This window comes from Rasamsonia byssochlamydoides, assembly GCF_041956645.1.
Source record: "Rasamsonia byssochlamydoides strain NRRL 3658 unplaced genomic scaffold VTN77scaffold_19, whole genome shotgun sequence".
Classification (NCBI taxonomy): Eukaryota; Fungi; Ascomycota; class Eurotiomycetes; order Eurotiales; family Trichocomaceae; genus Rasamsonia; species Rasamsonia byssochlamydoides.
In genome coordinates this window covers 34213-53840 of record NW_027192402.1, presented here as the reverse complement: position 1 = coordinate 53840, position 19628 = coordinate 34213, and the positions used below count along the sequence as shown (strand labels likewise).

The following is a 19628-nucleotide window of genomic DNA, read 5'->3' as shown; positions in this document are numbered from 1 at the left end:
CCCCCTCCACGACCTTTTTTTTTCCCTTCTTCTGATATGAGGAGCCTTTTTCAACGTAGTCTCTCACATTGAAGTCTTTGTAATACAATCAATACGAAATGAAACAAGAGTCGAAAAACATCATCTGCGGCCGTTGTTTCCCATCTCATGCATCCTTCTTTCCAAAGAGGTCTTTTTCAACCATACCTCGGCAAATGGGATGGTAGAAGTCCTTATGTTTGTTAAACGTCTCGATGGCAATCTGCTCATCCACCTTCTTCAAACATCGGTATCTAAACCGACGGTCAGTAAAGAGAATATGGCATTTGTAGGAGGACGTTTCCTGCCAATAGCGAAATCAATGTGAGGGGAAAAAACTTACAGAGGTCGCACGAATTTCATTCTCCCAACTCTGCCCAACAGGGAGGCTGTAGGTTCAATAACGGTCTTATCACCCGCTTTCAACGCGACTTGGAAATAGAGATTCACAACCTCGACGTTTGTGCTTTTCGCGAATCCATAGACCTGCCCCATGAGCCTGGAAAGATCGGGAGTCAAGCCCTTCTCAAAGAGAAGAATCTGTTCAAGGAAGACAACGATCTGGTTGGCCGTGAGGGTTTTCACATCGGCTTCCGTCGGTGTGAAGGATGAATCCGGTAGAGACTGCCATTTCCTGGCAAGCTCATATACCACGTCAACGAGAGAGGTATCCAAGACTGGTTTTGGTGGTAGACCCGGTGCATAGAACCATTTGTCCCAATCTAGTTCTTTCAGGAGCTTTGACGCCTCTGCATCATTTTTGAAGAAATCCATGATCGCAGTCTTAAACTCGTATGAATCAAGCGACCTCCCCTTAAACACGGTAAAATACTGCAGAAGATTAGCAATCGAACTAAGGCATGAAGGTTATTTATTGAACATACGTGTGGGATGAACCGGTCAAATCTTTCTTTTGTCAATAGATTCTCAAGGTAAAACAGGAAATTGAACCCCTTTTCATATGGGATCTTTGAGAAGGCGTCGTCAGGATCCTTTCCTTTTAGATCAGGAACTAGCTTGGTGAATTCATGATCATGACCATAGTGCTCAACGGAATCCACCAGCCCTTTCCATCCGATAATTGCAGAGAAGTGTCGATAGGGCTCGCCGTGCCTGTCGTTTCTGGTCAGTGGAATCGGAATCTCATCTCAGTCCGAGACTTACACAGCGGCTAGTATCTGTCGCGACGTCAGTAAGAATGGCTTTCGAGTTAGGCAGTTAAAAAACAAAACATACCCGTCGCTCGAGGTAAGTAGTCCAGCCCTCGTTAAGCCAAAAATGCTCCCATGAGGCGTTTGTGACAAGGTTTCCACTCCAACTATGAGAAAGCTCATGGGCAATAACGTCCACATTTTCTCTGTCCTAAATAACCCTGTCAGTAAAAGTTGTACAGCGAAATATCAAGTCCTGTAAATAAACATTCTTAGAAATAGAAGCGGTGCTCACTAACCTTGGATATAAGAGTGGGAGTTGCGAATGTAAAGACCGGGTTTTCCATACCCCCGTATGGAAAGCTGGGCGGTAGAACTAGCACATTGTACTCGCCCCAAGCGTACGGGTAGATTATTTTCTGAATTCAAGTCAGCGTCAAGAAAAGGGAAAAGAGTGCGTCATGAGCAAACCTCAATGGCTTCCATAAACTTTTCTGTGTCTGCTTCGAGCTCCCATTTGCACTCGTCTACCTTGTCCGGACTGGTCACAACGACACTTCTCGGCCCAATGGGCGCTTCTGTGAAGTCCCTAGTATGAATGTTAAATTTCTCACTCATCCGAGAAACATATAGCGGCATTACGTACCCACTAGCTAGAGCAAAGAGGTAGCTGGGAATTGGCACTTTCTGTTGAAATTTATACACATTGTCTTCAGGCTGTACCTTGGAGCCTGGTTTCCGAATAGGCAATCCACTGGCAACAACAGGAAGTGGAGATTTGATGTTGAAGTCAAATGTGGATTTAATATCAGGCGTATCCTGACATGGGAAGATAGAACGAGCGTGAATGGCCTGGCACTGGGAAACTAGCCGAGAAAAGGGGGGTCGTCAATAAGGCGAGGACGTGAATTTCAGGCATCAGCCAGTCCATCTACATATGTAGCAATTACTTACACATATAAGGATGCTTCTTGTTAGAGGTCTGAGCAGGTGTCAACCATTGCAGTGCAGTGCATTTGTCTGTGGTCTTGACTGATATCTAGAAACAGCATATTAGCGGAGGTACAATTTTGGGTGTAAAATTTGACCATACATCAACCTCTACTGTCTTGTCAAGCTCAACGCCACTGGCAAGCTGGATCTTCAGCGCGCTACCATATGGTTCGAGACGGGGAAGAAGTTCCCATTTCGACTGCTGGCCGTCTACTTTGACCTCAGTGATGTCTAAGTAACTCGAGTCTAAGATGATCTCCTTTGTCTCAGCATTGGTCATTGACTGCAGTTGATGAGTCACATTTCCAACAAGCTTTTTTTCATCAAAGAGTATTTCAAAGTTAGCAGTGGTGTGGCGGGTCACCCAGGCAGTATAATTGCTCAGGGTGTTGGGGTCACGAGGTCGACGGATGAAGCTTGCCATCCTGCAAGTATGAAGATAGAGGGATACCTGTGGGCGTTTGTTATAGTAGGAATAGGCAGATCGAAATCCAGGTCTGCCGATGTGCAGCGCAGTGAGCCGAACAGGTTGGAACTGGAAGGTGATCATGTATAATATTGTCCTGAAGTCGCAGAAAGGAGGGTAATTTTTTCAGCGAAGCGGAAAACTCCGAGGCTACCCGCCTCAACCATCAATCAAACGCACCCGCCCCCGTCTCTTAATTATAACATACACGCCTACCTTCTATATATACTACAAGCCTCGCAGGTCTCGCTTTGCTCGACTGGTTTAAACTTTGAAGAAGAAAGTACCTGTTCTAGACTGCCTACTATATAAGTGATTTTTATCATCTACTTCCTAGGCGGGCTCCCTACCATTCCTTGCTACGGGTAAGTTCTCGCCATATCACTTTATTAATATTTGTCTCCCTTACTAAGGCACATCCCTTGCTGATAGCCTAATATACATCATGTAACGCCTCACCAATAAATAGCTTTCATAAATTCAGTGTGGTATGCTTATGCAACACTGCAGGGGCTGATTTAGCGACTTGTGCTTTTTATAATAGGGTAGATAGATGTCGCGCATCACGCTTCTGTAATGTACTTTGTACATGCATTGAATGTGGTCATCATGCGCTGCCTTGACCCGCGAACAAGAAGCCTTGGCCGGCTTTCAGTTCAAGTAGGCTTGACCTTGAGTTAAGGCTGTGCGAATGAGTACAGAGCATCCGACTCTATAAAAACAATCAACCAGTAACCAACTTCTCTACTTCCTCAGCAATCTTTGGCGCTGATGTCAGATTTTCGTACCCATCGCTGGTGATGCGGACGTTATCCTCAATACGAACACCTCCCACCTCCCAATACTTCTCCAGCACATCGCTGTCAATATACTTCTGAAGCTCAGGATCGTTGAGGAATGGTTCGATAATGAATCGACAGAAATAAATCTGCGGGAAACCGTCAGCTTACAATCCAACAGCACTCACCGGTGAGCGAGGTCACAATCACTCAGGAGGCATGGTACGAGAGCAAGAGAAGGAGAAACATACACCCGGTTCGACAGTAATGACACTTCCGGCAGGCAGTCGGCCCCTCACACGCAGGTACCGAAACATAGTATCTTTGTCTTCGTAGTTCGCGTGGCCCCCGGTGTCGTGAGTATCCATTCCAAGATAATGCCCAAGACCATGCGGAAAGAATGCCACACTGATTCTCTTCTCAAAGAGCTCCTCTTCAGTACCTCGTAAGATTCCAAGCTTGAGTAAGCCCCTAATCGCGATGCGATGCGCGAGAACGTGAACATCTTCCCACAACACTCCCTCCTTCAGGATTTTGAATGATTCTGTCTGCATTTGGAGGACGATATTATAAATCTCCCGGGACTCCGGAGAAAATTTACCAGACAATGGGAACGTCCGCGTGACATCTGCGCAGTATGCCCGGAACTCGGCAGCCGCATCGATGAGCAAGTTAAGCTTCCTCTTCTTGGTTATTGGGTCAATTAAGGGCTCATCATTCTTTTGGTAGTGAAGGGTTGCGCCATTGGTACCGCCAGCGACTATGGGGGGATACGCCTGGTCACGACTGCCACTGGCAATGCAGGTCCCGATGAACGCAGCCTCAAGTTCGCGCTCATTTGTAGCCGACTTGGCTGCTTTAAGCACCGCTGTGTGTGCCCGTGCAGAAATATCATTGGCTTTGCGAATAAGTGCGATTTCATATTCGTCTTTGACAACACGTGTCTCCTCAATTGCTTTTTTAAGAATAGAGTAATTAACTTCGGCAAATGGGAGAAATGATGTCTCCTCCGACACCTGTTCTGGAATGGCAAACACGACCGCTTTCCCGGTAGACAGAGATGCTAGGTGGGCGAGTGTCGGGTTGACTTCAGTAGTAAGCAGGACACGGTCGACATCGTAGATTTCCTGGGCTTCTGCAGGAGATAAGGGTAGACCAGACCAAATAACAGAATCGGGGTCAATGGGCGGTATGAAGAGTGTGAGTTCACCCGACTTGATGTTGTATGTCAAGTAAGAGTCAGGAAGCAGGCACCCCGAAAGGTAAAAGAACGGTCGCCGCTGCCTTAAAGAAAGACTACGTTAGCTGAGACCATCGTTGAGGGGTATGATCAGCTGCGTGAGATGAACCTAAACGGAACCGGAGTGTCATTGTCTTCAATTAAACGAGTCTTCTGAGCTTCTAAGTAAATCACTCCATCACCCTCGAATCCATTCCGGCGGAGGAACTCTGCAACTTTCTGGGCATGAGCTTTGGCGGGGTATTTTCCCGCAAGGATATCATCAATTGAAGCCATGAGCGGTCAGGAAAAGACGACGAAGATATCTAGCTGACATACCACAAAATGATCACTTAAACCGAAGGAGAGGAGGCTTGTGTAGTATATCGCTGCCGCGATTGGAATGGTGAAGCTACCCCGCTATAACGGCGCCAAGGAATGCAAGGTTCTCACCTACCTACTTTGGTAAGATAAAGAAAACCTCACATCAGCACTCCCCAGTCCCCCCAAAAAGCACCAAGATTCCAGGTATTAAAAAGCTTTACTCAGAGAGAAGTTTATCGGAAGTTATGTTTTCCTAATCTAGCTTAGTACGCACTGTGACTGATTAATATATAGTACCTACCTATCTAGTACATACATTGTTACATCAGATACCTACGAGAATTAAAAGGAATGCTCCTTTCTCAACCTTACGCTCTCTAATAATTAGACATGGTTTTACTGTAGTCGGTAAATCTCCATTAATGACAAGATTCAGCCTAGGATATGGTGAAACTGTTAGAAGATCTCCGATTCAGATACGGCGCTTCTAGGGACAAGGATTCTGCAAGCATGCACACAGGATTGTGCGGTGCATTATCACCGTATCTAGCATTTGTTCAAGAAACTTCTTCTCCGTAACTCTCTCCGTGAAGAAAAGCGACATGCAAGTTTGGAGAGATCAAGCGTCGCTGTTCAATGCAACAATAAGTATCAGAAGAATGCCTCAATTCGAATTAGAGAATCCAGTAGTTTACCAGCTCAAAGCAGAAAATTATAAAAAAGAAAAAGGAAGAAGTAGAATGAAACGGTGGGAGGAAAGGCTCAGAGTCCTAAAAGAGCTGAAGCTTTGCTCGCCATTAAAAGATCAACATCATATCTTCCAGATTGCAGGTACTCCACGAATAGACAAAGTCATTTCACTGTAATTCCAGAGGATTCCAAACATATTTCAGACATACAAGACATTCACCGGAAAGAGCTGCTCGGACTGCCAGAGTCTGAAACCTCCTCAAAATCCATCTGCCACTTATCAATCTCTGCAAATTTTCTCGCCTGTTCTTCCAACTCCCGACTAAATATTCTGTTTCCATGTTTCCACACTGGAGAGTATGCATCTGAATCAAGTTCATCAGAAGGTGGCGGTGACGATAACGAGGAAGAATCATCGGAGAGATAATTCTCTTTGTCTGCGATGTCAGCATCGCGACGGGAGTATGTGAATCGACTCCTTGGCTGCGAACAATTTGGCTTTGCAACAGAGACTGCCGTAACAGTAGACTTTGTCATATTGGTGCCGTTCTTAGTGCCGCCGCCGCCCTCTTTCCGAGCGCTGTGGTCGACGCGTTTCGATTTCACCTTTGCATTAATCGATCTCCCCTCAAATAAACCACGCCTACGCGCCCTCCTTGCTCTCCTTGAAGTCGAGGAATTGAGTTCATCTTCGTCGGAGCTATCGTCCTCTGACTGTTCAACGTCTTCTTCGCTGCCGTCGCGCTCCCCATCATGATCATCCCTCCACCGTTGCGAATGAAGGCGGCGACGAGGAAGAAATCTCTCCTGAAGAGTTGCTGTCGGTAACTTTGGCAACACTTTAAACTTTTCGTCTTCCTGCAAGGCTGTGCTGCCCTGGTCAACACGTTTCCGAAGGAGCTCTGGGCTCAACCTCTCATGTGGAACGCCAGGACTGCTACTCAAAGGCGCTGCCATAGTCAGATTCGGTGACTGTACTGAGGCTGTAGCTGAAGGTGACTGTGGCTCGGAAACATCGGCCTGAACGCTTGAATAAGAAGAACGTCTTTGCAACACATCTGCTGCCCTAGGTGACAGTTCAGCCTCGTGCATTTCCATAGACTTGCGCTTCCGTTTCCGCGAGTCCTTTGACGACGGTGGTGATGACAAAGGCGGTGCGGAGGGCGAAACTATCAAGGAATTGGGCACCAGTGATTTGGGTCTGGAAATGTTGAGCGGTGTCGACTCGTCTTCAGGGCTCAAACCACCAAGAAAATCGTCGTCATCAAGGTCGGAGGACCCGTCGTCAGCCTGCATCATTTGGAGAATACTGGGCTGTCTGGGCCTTCGTCTGAAATTACTCAATATTGAGCTCTCGAATGCAGGCGTGCCACCAACGCGAGAGCTAGTATCCCCTTTCCGTCCTGCAAGTGAAAGGGTGGACGAATAACCACGAGCCCTTGTCGGCGGCCTGCTTCCTGTTCCAGTACGTTCTGGGGGCGATGACTCAATGGCGTATTCATAAGGATTTGCTGTAGGCGTCCGATTTGTTTTAGGAGTTGATTCATGCCCATTCTGAGCATCAACTTCGCGACTTGCAGGGACGGGTGGGTTAGGTGGGCCTGGGATAGCTTTAACAATTCCATGGCTATCATCACTCTTCTCAGAGTTGTGACTGTTAGGCAGTGCATCTTTACTGTTAGATTTCGCAGAGCGAGTAGAAGAAGCCTGGCCCTGAGGCGCTAGGCGATTGCGTCTTGCAGGAGGCCGAGGCATCGAGACAAACAGTTTTGGAGATTTTCAAAGATAGAATGGAGAAAAGATGACACCAGAGGTAATTCTTGTGCACTCTGGAGCCTGTTTGCTTTCTAGAGCTGCCTGGATGATCGATCGTTGAGTGGCCATGAGTTCGTGAGAGCTTTACTGTTGACGCGCGCGTGGTTGTTTTGGAGGTCCGACGCGCCAAAGTTGGCTCGTGCGCTACTACTTTAGGTTCCTCGTGCACTTGACTTCATACAAAGGTCGTAAAAATACCTATTATTACAAGGTCGCAGGACTTTATCATCATCTTCTTTGCTTTGTGACACCAGTTTACGAAGGATTCCTCATGACACGCACGTAACAACAGTATTATTCGACTTAATCCCGCATATCGGGCCTCGAGAAATGGGTGGGATAATATAACGAAAAGCTGATAGTTACCATGCGAAATCTAATGTCATAGGAGAGACTCATTAGCTGCCAGCAACGGTCATTCTCGAAATAAGTCACGGATTGAAAGTTACAGAAGCAGCCAGAGACCGATGCGGCATGTAAGACAATAATTTCCTACATAAAGAAATTCCAGGCTGGGCCATATTCAGAATATAAGAAGAGTTGTAGCATAGTCGCACAATCATGGTATCACAAGAACGAAAACTGAAGAATGACAAAATCTCGACGTAGAAGGTAGCTGAAAACATATCAAGCAACTCATTCAAGCGTAACGGGATACTCTTCACATCATAACCCATTCACTACCCCGCTTGATAAATTTATCGAGCAGCAGGCCAACATCATTTAAGGCGAAGCGACAAACATAAAACCCAAAGAACTCCGCCGCATGCCGAGTGCTAAGCTCCAAACCAACATGAGTGGGAGAGGAATGCTTAAGACCTGGGTCTTCCACCTGTCGAGCAATTTGGTCTAAATAATGTGTTAGCACAAACAGCATAAATGAGGAAAAGAAAAATAAGACTCACCCAAAACCTGGGCGGCATCAAATAATCTTGCTAAGGCACCCATATAATTTGCATTAGGTCCAGTGAACTGAAGCTGCGTTACATTGCGTTTAGCGACACGGCTGCTCGGTGTCGCTGTCATTGGTAGTGAATTCATGGTCAAATTATCTTTTGCGTTTTCTCTGGCACTTGGTAGCGGCGCATTCGAGCTAGTTGCTGCCGAACTTTTGGACCTCAGTTTCCGCCAGGAGCTCAGGTACGATTTGCCAGTCCCATTTGACGTCTTCAGCGATGAATTCTCGGTTGTCACCGTAGCATCTTCTGACACAGACTTGAAAAGCGATAGGGAGCCTTGAACTCCCACCTCACTGCCAAGTTTCTTTGCCAAAGTGCCCTGCACCTGATCAAGAATGTTCTCGAAAGCCTGCATCTCCTCAAGTACTGCATCGGCATCATAGGTGTCAACTTGGGCAAGTTTAAGTAACGCAGCCGTCAATAAATCACATGATGAGACCTTGTCTTCCACAGCTTTTATTTTGACATTCTTGACGCGCCATACGTCTCTTGGGACGAACAACTTCGTTGAAAGGTATCCGCCTCGGGGGTGGGCGATCGTCTGATAGAGGCATCTCATAAGCCAGAAAGGACGGAGAAGAAAAGATTCCGGACAAGGCTCCAGCGGTATAGGTGCGTTTACAGCCGTCGAATTAGGTGAACCAGGAGTGTTGGGTGAATGGATATTACTATCAAAAAGATAGAGTCCACCTGTTGGCAAGCCATTTGCTGTAAACGTCGCGCCAGTCGGTGTTGGTATGGATGGTGTGTTCGGTGAGTCGGAGATATCTGGTGTGGAGATCGACATGTTTCTTCCCCTCAATCCTCTCAAACTTGAGGAGGAAGTAATTTTCCTTAGGTTTCCGGGAGCAGAGGGCACTTTTCCTATCGGCCGTGACGGTGATGGGGCATTGGAGCGTCCCCAATCCTCGCTGTCATGTGTCGAAACTTGCGCAAGGCCCGAGCCATACGAATCACCGGTAAGAGAATCCATGGAGCCCTTCCTTTCAGATATCCTTGGCTGAGAAGGTCTTGAGGTAACATTGAGAGCACTGGATGAACGAATAGGCAGACTAGTCTTGGGCTCATCTTGTGGAGGTGGTGGGGGTGGGCTTGTGAGAGGAATTGACGGAGGCTCCGTTGTAGGCGCCTGTGAGCCGCTCGGTATACGGTTGGTCTCAATTTTCAACTGTTTCAAGTTCTGTCCTGACAATCTTCGGGCCCTTACCCCAGCACCTGTTGTTGTACCGAAGCTCGAGGATGGAGTTAATGGTCTAGACTGCGAAGGCTGAGCGGGAGGGCCTGACGAGGGTATTCGAGGAGGAGGGGGTAGCCGCTTGGGTGGTTGCATTTTTGCATCCAACGACGGTAAGACGACCCCTTCCGCCAGCGTCGATAACGAAGTTCCGGCAGTAGTTGTATTGGACGCAACAGAACTCCCCCAAGTTCTGCCAGAGAAGCCACTCGAATCCGATTGCCGAGGCAGTGCCGACTTGGAATGAAGATCAAATTCAAAGTCATCCATGACATAACCCTTTGTCATTTCCTCCAATAACCGTTCTTCCTCCTCAGCCTCTTCATCGATATAATCCGAGTCCATGCCATCAGTCTGCCCCTGAAGCGTCTCATCTTGGATGTGTCGCTGCTCTCGTCCTCGCGCCATTACGACCTGTGCTTCCCTTTCTGCCTCCCTCACCCTTTGCTTTGCAATCTCAATGTTTCTTCGAGCGTTAGACACAACATCATCTTCGAAAAATTCGTCAGATGCATCCATTGCAGGTTCCAAGCCTTCATCATAAGCAGCTTCGACAGCTGCATCTAGGGCGGCATCAAACTCAGCCTCGGTTCCAGTGCTGACACGGCGACTATGCCTCCGCAAATACATAGACGACTGTGATTGCGCAGAAGCAGGAGACGATGCGCCGGATTCATCAATGGTGTCGAGCCATGATGTTGACTCATTGCCAGGCTCATATGTGCGTTGGTTAGGCACGGAATATAGCGGCGGATGCACCGTTCGCGGGGATATATGGCTCGAGTCTGATTGAAAATCAGGACTATAGGGCCGTCGGGGGGAGAGTGGAAGTATATAATCATCTCCATCAACAGGCGCCCTGTTTAAAGAATGATCTGATCGGCGTTCCGGACTGGTCATATCTGAGAGAGAGCGATCACGATGTCGGTTAAACCCCATTTCTGAGGTCATCGTTCGTGGACCCTCCTCAAGGGGGGAAGGCAGCAATGATTGGCGTCGCGCTGGGAGTTGTGAAGAGGTCACCTCTGTCACCCGAAAAGAATTGTCGACAATTCGCCTGGTTGTGGCAGTCTCAATTGCTGCCGTATCCTCGTCTTCTCCTTCCAATGGCTGGAAAGTATCGTGTGAAAAGGACTGATCACTGAGGGGTCTTTCAGGAAGAGCCTTCTCATGATATTGCTGAGACGGAATATCGAGGCGTTGAAGTTCCTTGATTCGGACCAGATAAGTATTACGCTGCAAAACGTGATGTCAGATAACACGGATCTACCAATGCAAGCAGCATGACAAATCTTACAATTTCCTGAAGCTTGATCTTCTCATCATCGCCCCCACTACTGCGCAGCATTACCAGCTGTAATAAATCGCAAGCGTCATTATATGCTTCGATCGCTCCTTCAAAGTTCGCAGCATTGTCCAGCAATACGGCAGTGTTAGCCTTCTGCAACGCCTTTGACAGCATTGCTTTTTGCGACTGGCCACGTTGCCGACGCCCACGAGGTGGAGACGGCGAGCTTGCGTCAACTATATCGTCAGCAGCTTTCGAGGCTTGTTCTGAAAAAAATATCCGTGATGTGTCGTCCATTGTGGTGGTTCGAAAAGACTGCTCGGTAATCGTCTGTGAACTGACACCAGGTTTAGGGACGTCCGGTTCAGTATCCAGTCTACCGGAATTAGTTGGCAAACCGTGCCCCTCTTTTCGCCAACTTCCGGAGTCCGAAGGCGCAGATATATATTGTGTGGTAACAGGAGACGTTATAAAAACAGATGAAGCAGTCGCTTGATGAGCGTCAGAAGTTACACGTAATGGTGAGACACTTGCTATCGATTCCAACTCCGCGGTGACTGTTTCGAGAAGGTCCGTCGATGCACGGACAGCAAATTGTCCAGAAGATTTCTTGGAGAAACGCAAAGACGTGTTCGGATTGCCCTTGATCTGCGAAGTCTGTGGATGATCGACGATGTTCCTAACAGGACTCAAAGATCCATCTCCCAAACTCGTCCGCCTCGACAAATCGTCACGATGCTGATCCCCAGACTGTGGTGATGACCAGCTAGAAACTGTCGACTGCGACCAGCGGTTTATAAAAGCAAGACCTTCGCTGATACTGTTCACGCTTCCCGAACGATCGTGTATCGTACTCGAATTGAAATTCACAGATGAGGAGACTGAATTGGATCTTGCGGGTGTCTGAAGATGAGAAGAACTTGGCGTCGCAGTCGTATAATGTAGCATCTCTAGGGGCTAAACCGAGCCAGCGAGCAAGTTGGACTGGCGGCTATCGCTGGTCGAATTCGCCAGGAGAGGGGACGGCGTTAGGACTGGCCGTCCTGACCTACCTCCGCCAAGCATAAACTCCAATTCTCGACAAAGACGTTCAGGGATATAGTCGCAGTGAAAAGACGAGGGACAAAGTAATAGAGCCTCTCACAGTGCGAAACTAGAGGGCGGTTTTCTCGAGAAATTAATGACCGGCCAATTTGGATATTGGAGGCGTAAAGTCGTTCAACTAATGTGCCAAGAAGATGAAGAGTTCGTAAAATGTTCCAAATCGAGTCTTATCGTCCCTCATGATTTGATAGTCATGATAAGCTGCATCATAGTTGACATCGGTTGGAGAAGAGTTGTATGTCTGTTTCGGATGTTTGGGTGCGTCCGTTTACCCCACGAGCGACTCCCTTTGATCGACTAGCAGAGACACATTGCTAGGCTAATAATGCATCCCAGGCGACAATCATATCAGTGTCCCAGTAGCGGAAATTTCACACGGGATGGGACGAAGGCCAATCTGCGAGCAATGGAGATGAATATTCCGAGACAACACAGCGATTGATGTGCTCCAATACGGGCCTGTGAAGCCACACCTGAGAAGAATTGTGAGGCCTCGAGAGCAAGCGTTTGCCGTGGACGTCACTGGAAACAGGAGGCCATCTGAGGGGATAAACAGCGACTGGGAATGCGGCTTCCTCGTGGTTAAGTCTTCTGGTCTGGACTCTCGGGAAAATCGGGTATTCAGGAGAGCTGCGCGGTGCTGTCGACCCCTAGGACTATGCGGAGAGCGAAAGGCCCCTGACCTGGCTGGGTGGAAGCGTCGGTGATTATAAACACGATAAAGAAACTCCGTAGGTAACGACGATGGAGAGGGGCTCGCAAATAAGAATACTGGCGCAGGACGTCTGGAAAAATCACACAGGTGGAGAGAAAGGGGGAGGCTATCGAGACGACTCTCGACTCGAGAGTCTCCGACCCCGACACCATCCAGATTGGGTGCGGTAGCGTCCGCGCCGTCGTTGCGCGGCTCAATCTGATTCTGGCCCATCCGAGCGGTTTGCTGCACGGGGTGTGTGGAGCAATTACTCCGTATGCAGGGCGCACAATTGGAAAGAAAAGAAGCTTTCCATTGGAAGCTTCTTAGCTAATGACAAGGCCTCGAACAACGTGCCTTCACCATGTTTTTCACTTCGAGCATTTCTTACTCCCTTTACTTTAACCAGCTAGTCCAACCATCCTCCTTTTCAGGGGTGCCTCCACTCCCCGCAGCGAACCATGGATAAGAATGGCCCATGCCGCCTGGTTCCCAGGGTGTTGTGATAACCAAACTTGAGGATATGATAATTCCGAGGTAATGTCCAAGCTGTTTTCAAACACACAAGTGGGAGATTTCCAGCTACTCTCTTCATGACCTTTTCTTTTTCCAAGGATGGACTTCAAAAGGTCTGTGGTCTGTAGAGGCTTGTTCAAATCAGAAACGGCCATCACACACGGCCGCTAGCGCTTGGCCGCCTTTTCTGCCTGTGCTTTTCATGGGCGACCACGAGGCGGTGGCAGAATTGCCCCTCCCTGCCGTCCCCTCCAGCTCATCTCGTCCCATTTCGTCATCGCTCTTTGTACGGACTGCTCTTATTCTGCAATTATGGCCTGTTCCGTGAAAGTAAAGCATCAGTGCTCTATCAGCTGACCGTTGGAAACGGTATAGATTAGCAGGGCGGAAGACTTGCAGATACTATTAACTTAGTCATCTCGCGACTTGCTGGTATCTAGTTATTGCCCAAGGTTGCACACAGCGATGGCATCTCGCAAAAGAGGAATCCGCATTGCAATTGACGTATGTGGCCGTTCTAGTCTTTCTTGGTCCATCAAAGGTCACATTTCGTGCGGGTTGAGCCCTCCGAATCTTGACGTGCTGATATCATGTTCAGCGCGGCGGCACGTTCACAGACTGTGTCGGCAACCCGGGAACAGGGAAGTTAGAGGATGATATAGTCATCAAAATCCTTTCTGAAGACCCAGACAACTATGATGACGCTCCGCTTGAAGGAATCCAGCGACTGCTTTCAAAGTTCACCGGGCGAGAGATTCCACGCGGAGAATCTCTAGACTCGCCTCAAATTGAGAGCATTCGGATGGGGACCATTGTTGCTACCAATGCCCTTTTAGAACGAAAAGGCGAGAGGATTGCCCTTGTGGTGACGAAAGGTTTTAAAGATTGTCTCGAGATTGGTAACCAATCGCGCCCAAAGATCTTTGATCTCGCGATTAGGCGCCCAGATGTTCTGTACCAGAAGGTTGTCGAGATAGGTGAACAAGTCACTTTGGAAGACTACGCTGAAGACCCAACCAGACACACGACGAAGACACCTCCATGAGACCAGACACCTTCAGATGCAGAAGTTGTCCGTGGTCTGTCTTCTGAAGCGGTGCGAATATTGCGCCGGCCTACCGAGAGCGAAGTCCGATCGCAATTGCAAGAATTGTATGATGAGGGCATCCGCAGTATCGCAGTCTGCCTTATGCATGGCCTTCCCTGATCATGAGGCCCTAATGGGGAAGGTTGCTCGCGAAATCGGCTTTAATCATGTCAGCCTTAGTCATGAGCTTATGCCAATGATCAAACTTGTCCCAAGAGCGACATCTGCTTGCGCAGATGCGTACCTTACTCCCACCATCAAAAAATACATCGCCGGGTTTCAAGCTGGATTTGAGAGCGAGTTGGGAGCAGAATCCGTTCAGAGAGAAGATAGTAAAAAAGGGGGCACGATGTGAATTCATGCAATCCGATGACGGACTTGTCGATGTCAGTCATTTCTCCGGTCTAAAAGCTATTCTTTCAGGTCCTGCAGGAGGCGTCGTCGGATATGCGCTCACTTCCTATGATCCTGAAACCAAAATACCTGTTATTGGCTTTGATATGGGCGGTACGAGTACAGATGTTAGTCGTTATGGTGAGGGACGGTATGAGCACGTTTTCGAGACCACAACTGCGGGTGTTACAATCGAATCACCTCAGTTGGACATCAATACAGTAGCCGCAGGAGGCGGTTCCAGACTTTTTTTTTTCGCAATGGACTCTTTGTCGTCGGTCCAGAGTCTGCAGGTTCACATCCCGGCCCGGCATGTTATCGCAAGGGTGGTCCCCTTACTGTGACAGATGCCAATCTTTTCCTGGATAGGCTTCTTCCCGACTTTTTCCCGAAGATATTCGGGAAAAATGAGAGTGAAGGATTGGACGAACAAGCGAGCCGCAAGCTATTCGAAGATCTGACCAAGCAGATCATTGAAAGAGAAAGAAATGTCACCAGATGAGGTCGCATATGGCTTCATCAAAAAGGTCATGACACGTCAAAACACAGACTCGCTACATTTGGAGGTGCGGGCGGCCAGCACGCAGTAGCAATCGCTGAGAGTTTGGGTATTCGCCAGATTCCTTGTGCATCGATCATCTTCCGTTCTTTCTGCATATGGAATAGCCTTGGCAGATGTGGTTGATGAAAGCCAGGAGCCTGAATCGAAGGTCTGGTCTGAAGGGAATGTCCAGCGAGAGCTGAGATTGAAAATGAGTGAGCTCAAGGAGAAGTCTACAAGCAAACTCCGGGCTCAGGTTTCGACGACCAGTCAATTGTCTTTGAAGATATTTAAATATGAGATACAGGGGAACGGAGTCCGCCCTCATGGTTATAAAACCCACCCCTGAAGAGGCTCGCGACATCTACAACGGTGATGACTGGGCTTTCGGGAAAGCATTCGGTCAAACAATACGAACGTGAATTCGGATTTACTCTTCCTGATAGAGATATCATAGTTGATGATGTGCGTGTGCGGGGAATCGGCAGAAGCTTGAAAGGATTGGAAACGACCGTGGATCAACAGCTGAAAGAGGCAAAGCCACGAGATGTCGCCAGCAACAAATTATATCGGACATCAGAGGTTTATTTAAATCCCCCCCCCCCCCCCCCCCCCCTCTTCCAGTCCATTTGGGAAGCATGTCGACTTATGTACGGTCGCATATGGAAAGGCAAACTGAAGCCTGGCGACGTGATCGTTTCCAATCATCCAGAATTTGGAGACACCCATCTTCCTGATATTACGGTTATAACTCCAGCCTTTAGCAGAGACGAAATAATCTTCTATGTGGCTTCTTGTACTCACCACGGTAAGGCGAGCAGTTCAATAACATAGGCACCCTCGCTGATATCTATAAGCCGATATTGGAGGTATACTCCCAGGCAGCATGCCCCCAAACTCTAAAGAGCTTTTCCAGGAAGGCGCTGCGATCAACTCCGAGATACTAGTCTCCGAGGGAGAGTTCACGAGAAACGCATCACAGAAATACCTGATTGTAGTGGAACGAGATGTCTGGCAGACAATTTGAACGACCTGAAAGCACAGATCGCAGCCAACCAAAAGGGTGTTAATCTCATATCTCCGTTAATTGAGGAGTATGGTCAGGATGTGGTTCAATTCTACATGTTGAAAATCCACGGAAACACCGAGTTAAGTGTGAGGAATCTTCTGAAGAATGTCAGCAAAAGGTTCGCTGGTCGCAATCTCAGCGCCGTCGACGATTTCATGGACGATGGCAGCCCCATCAAGCTTAGGATATCAATCGATGCTGAGAAGGATGAAGCGGTTTTTGACTTCACTGGAACCGGGCCGGAAGTCTATGGTGAGCTTCTATCAATGATTAGTCCAATTACCGAATTGACAACAATCCAAGGAAACATCAACGCCCCGGAAGCTGTTACATACTCGGCGATTATCTACTGCTTGAGATGTCTGATAACTGAAGATATTCCCCTAAATCAGGGATGCTTGAAGCCAATAGATGCCCGAATTCCCAAAAAATTCCTTTATGTCGCCATCCGACAAAGCAGCTGTCGTCAATGGAAACGTGCTTACGGTGAGTTCATCGTTGCATTGGTCGAACGCAGTACTGCATGCGTAGAGACTGATATGCATGGAAATCACAGAGTCAGCGGGTGACTGACGTCATCCTTAAATGCTTCCGAGCTTGTGCTGCTTCTCAAGGCGACACGAACAACTTAACTTTTGGCTTCGGTGGGAATATTTCTGGGGAGGCGGAAACCAGGGGTTTCGGCTACTATGAAACAATCGCTGGGGGGAGCGGTGCTGGCCCAGAATGGCAGGGAACGTCTGGAGTCCATACGCACATGACTAACACTCGGATTACCCGCGCTGAGATTTTTGAACGTCGATATCCGGTTTTGCTTCGGGAATTTAGCATAAGGCAAGGATCCGGCGGCACGGCCAACACTCGGTGAAGACGGTGTCATCAGGAATATCGAGTTTCGAATTCCAGTACAGGTTTCCATTCTTTCAGAACGCAGGGTATATCGACCATACGGTCTCCAAGGTGGCGAAGACGCCCAATGTGGACAAAACTTCTGGATACGAAAAAATCCCAAAGAAGCGGGGCGATGGTAAGGAGTGGGAAAAGCGCTGTATCAATTTAGGAGGCAAAAATACCGTTCCTATGCAGCCAGGAGAACGCATCATAGTGATGACGCCTGGAGGTGGTGGATGGAGTCCTATCGGAGAAGAAAGTAAAGCTCGAAAGGAGCTAGGTGCTCGCCTTGCCTGGCGAGGGGGCTCTTTGGCAAGCCGCATATCGACCCAATTTCTCACGGTAAGTAAAATACGTAACAGTTTTGGTATTGAATTTTAAATTTCCAGGAATCTCTTTCATGTCTTTTCTCTCTGTGTCTCTCCCCGAGGCACTCGTCTTCCTATCTATGTATGGATATTACATATACACATGGTTCATACCTCGAGGCCCGGGAGACTGACGATGGCACTCGAATTGACGACAAAGTTGGACAGGTGACCGGTATGCCTTCGAGCCTGAGTACCTACCCCAGGTCCCGAAGTAAATTAGATTGCGTACCTCTCAGGTGACATGTAGCCATCGCCTTGGTAGATTGGTAGTCTCCGTTTCAGAGATCCTTCCCAACTCATCTAATAACGATTTGTAATCCACATTTCCCGCCGAAGCTCTCCGCAAGGCTCCCGTTCTCCCGTTTTTCGACTGTGAAGCGTGAAGTACCACTTCAAAACGCTGCCTGCAGGAGCCATGTTTTTCCTCGAGTAGAAAGATGGAACATTCGGGTTGCACTCTTTCAAACCTCAGTTTGAATCTCAAGCTTCACTCTCATCTTCCTCACTTGTGGCTTCAATATTCTTTTTCCCAGTGGTCGAACCACTATTACTGGCGTCCCCACCTCCGGTTTCCTTCTTCTTGTTATCCTCATTATTGCCCTCGGCGTAGCTGGGTCGAGGCACAGACTCTCCTTTCTGTAGGAGGACTTCCTCGATTTCAGGTAAGTAACGTATAAGGGCACTGAATTGATCCATTGGAAGTGAAATCCCCTATATGAAAAATAAATAAAAACTTTAGTAGACGTCTCAACGGGATGATTGTGAAGCAAAAGAAGCGACACATTGAGGATCCACTGTAACACTCTACCTTCTTCCCCGGAAGCTCCTGGCCATCTTTTTCATAGTATTCTCTGATGTTGACCATGGTCTTCCCTCTGAACGTGGAGATCGTGACCCGGCGCAGATTAGATATCTCCCAGTATACATCTCCATTGGAATCGACCTTCCTGGATGTTGAGGAGCCGGACTTATTTCCCGTTCTAGCTCGTTTTGAACGCCCCTGATCCTCACCATCGCTGGCGACAAAGCCACCATCTGAATCGTAATCATTGGCTGCAGACGAACGTTTCTTGGATCTTGACGCCATCTGATGGTAAAAACTGGTTCAATTTCACGGTAGGAGCGCTTTCAATGCTATGATGCAAGAATTGATCCCAAGGAAGTAAGCTTCACCAGTATGAGCAGCAGGTCCTAGTTCAACTGTATTAGGCTTATGGATGATCTTTAGAACCTTGAAAGGTAGCCTTGCGAGTGGAGGGGGAGTTGTCCGTAAACCATGGACTCGAAACGGAAATACGCAAACGCGACGCGCGAACGCATCACTTGGCACGTGCTTACATTACCGAACTGGAAATCAGGCAATGGCAGGCCAATTTCACACATTGACTTTTCCAGGTCCCCCAATCGCTTCCCTGAAGAGTCATCTCATTGACAAGGTGGGTTGTCACTCTACAAGCATTGATGAAGACGCCTATCTCAAAGGCATGTATGTATGTACAGACATACATACCTATGTGACAACCAGGAGAAGCTGTGCACTGTGTGGCTCCCTACTTGGACTCAGATTACTACCTAATGCCCAAGAACCATAGTATTAAGCCTATGATAGTCACTATGGTATATAGGCAGGAGATAAAGGCTATTTATAGTACCTTTTTATATTATTACTACTAGGTTACTTCCCCTTACCCTTTATAGCATATTTACCTACTAATAAAGGTTTATTAGCCTATAAGGTAGTAGTTTCCCTATCTACTTTTATAGACTTATTATTAGTAGTACACTCTCTATTACTATCTATAATATTATTATCTTTATACCTATTCTTAGTATTATCCTCTAAGGACTCTTTATTATCTTAATTACTATTACTATAATCTAGAGGGGGGGGGGGGGTGTGACGGCGCGGCTCAGAAGTATGGTCAGGTGACTCGTGATCACGTGATAGTGCCGAATTAGGAAAGGGCCGGGTCGCTCTCACTTCGATATATCACATCCCTCGCCCACAGTCCTGATTCCAATTTTC

General features: G+C 47.9%; 10 protein-coding genes across 10 annotated transcripts; 4 read left to right on the top strand and 6 right to left on the bottom strand.

The window, feature by feature from the left end:
* Nucleotides 1–145: 145 nt before the first annotated feature.
* Nucleotides 146–2586, bottom strand: VTN77DRAFT_2460 (uncharacterized protein; the record flags this gene model as incomplete). The annotated part of the gene is made up of 10 exons (XM_069418302.1): nt 146–272; nt 362–849; nt 903–1131; nt 1183–1196; nt 1255–1380; nt 1469–1588; nt 1641–1758; nt 1816–2035; nt 2124–2208; nt 2263–2586. The coding sequence occupies 10 exons, from the start codon at nt 2584–2586 to the stop codon at nt 146–148; spliced, it is 1851 nt and encodes a 616-aa protein (XP_069279086.1).
* A 766-nt stretch (nt 2587–3352) lies between these two features.
* On the bottom strand, nt 3353–4923 carry VTN77DRAFT_2459 (uncharacterized protein; the record flags this gene model as incomplete). The annotated part of the gene is made up of 3 exons (XM_069418300.1): nt 3353–3556; nt 3659–4691; nt 4757–4923. 3 exons carry the CDS (start codon nt 4921–4923, stop codon nt 3353–3355), a joined length of 1404 nt encoding a protein of 467 aa, XP_069279085.1.
* Nucleotides 4924–5856: 933 nt separating this feature from the next.
* VTN77DRAFT_2458 (uncharacterized protein) lies at nt 5857–7395 on the bottom strand (the record flags this gene model as incomplete). The annotated part of the gene is made up of 1 exon (XM_069418299.1): nt 5857–7395. The coding sequence occupies one exon, from the start codon at nt 7393–7395 to the stop codon at nt 5857–5859; it is 1539 nt and encodes a 512-aa protein (XP_069279084.1).
* Nucleotides 7396–8116: 721 nt separating this feature from the next.
* Nucleotides 8117–11884, bottom strand: VTN77DRAFT_2457 (uncharacterized protein; the record flags this gene model as incomplete). The annotated part of the gene is made up of 3 exons (XM_069418298.1): nt 8117–8304; nt 8361–10884; nt 10946–11884. 3 exons carry the CDS (start codon nt 11882–11884, stop codon nt 8117–8119), a joined length of 3651 nt encoding a protein of 1216 aa, XP_069279083.1.
* A 2689-nt stretch (nt 11885–14573) lies between these two features.
* On the top strand, nt 14574–15074 carry VTN77DRAFT_2456 (uncharacterized protein; the record flags this gene model as incomplete). Its single annotated transcript, XM_069418297.1, has 1 exon — nt 14574–15074. One exon carries the CDS (start codon nt 14574–14576, stop codon nt 15072–15074), a length of 501 nt encoding a protein of 166 aa, XP_069279082.1.
* A 572-nt stretch (nt 15075–15646) lies between these two features.
* On the top strand, nt 15647–16298 carry VTN77DRAFT_2455 (uncharacterized protein; the record flags this gene model as incomplete). The annotated part of the gene is made up of 2 exons (XM_069418296.1): nt 15647–16079; nt 16129–16298. The coding sequence occupies 2 exons, from the start codon at nt 15647–15649 to the stop codon at nt 16296–16298; spliced, it is 603 nt and encodes a 200-aa protein (XP_069279081.1).
* Nucleotides 16299–16445: 147 nt separating this feature from the next.
* Nucleotides 16446–16697, top strand: VTN77DRAFT_2454 (uncharacterized protein; the record flags this gene model as incomplete). The annotated part of the gene is made up of 2 exons (XM_069418295.1): nt 16446–16592; nt 16644–16697. The coding sequence occupies 2 exons, from the start codon at nt 16446–16448 to the stop codon at nt 16695–16697; spliced, it is 201 nt and encodes a 66-aa protein (XP_069279080.1).
* Nucleotides 16698–16751: 54 nt separating this feature from the next.
* Nucleotides 16752–17208, top strand: VTN77DRAFT_2453 (uncharacterized protein; the record flags this gene model as incomplete). Its single annotated transcript, XM_069418294.1, has 2 exons — nt 16752–16826; nt 16897–17208. 2 exons carry the CDS (start codon nt 16752–16754, stop codon nt 17206–17208), a joined length of 387 nt encoding a protein of 128 aa, XP_069279079.1.
* Nucleotides 17209–18082: 874 nt separating this feature from the next.
* On the bottom strand, nt 18083–18689 carry VTN77DRAFT_2452 (uncharacterized protein; the record flags this gene model as incomplete). Its single annotated transcript, XM_069418293.1, has 2 exons — nt 18083–18313; nt 18411–18689. 2 exons carry the CDS (start codon nt 18687–18689, stop codon nt 18083–18085), a joined length of 510 nt encoding a protein of 169 aa, XP_069279078.1.
* A 24-nt stretch (nt 18690–18713) lies between these two features.
* VTN77DRAFT_2451 (uncharacterized protein) lies at nt 18714–19110 on the bottom strand (the record flags this gene model as incomplete). Its single annotated transcript, XM_069418292.1, has 2 exons — nt 18714–18935; nt 18982–19110. 2 exons carry the CDS (start codon nt 19108–19110, stop codon nt 18714–18716), a joined length of 351 nt encoding a protein of 116 aa, XP_069279077.1.
* Between the last annotated feature and the right edge of the window lie 518 nt (nt 19111–19628).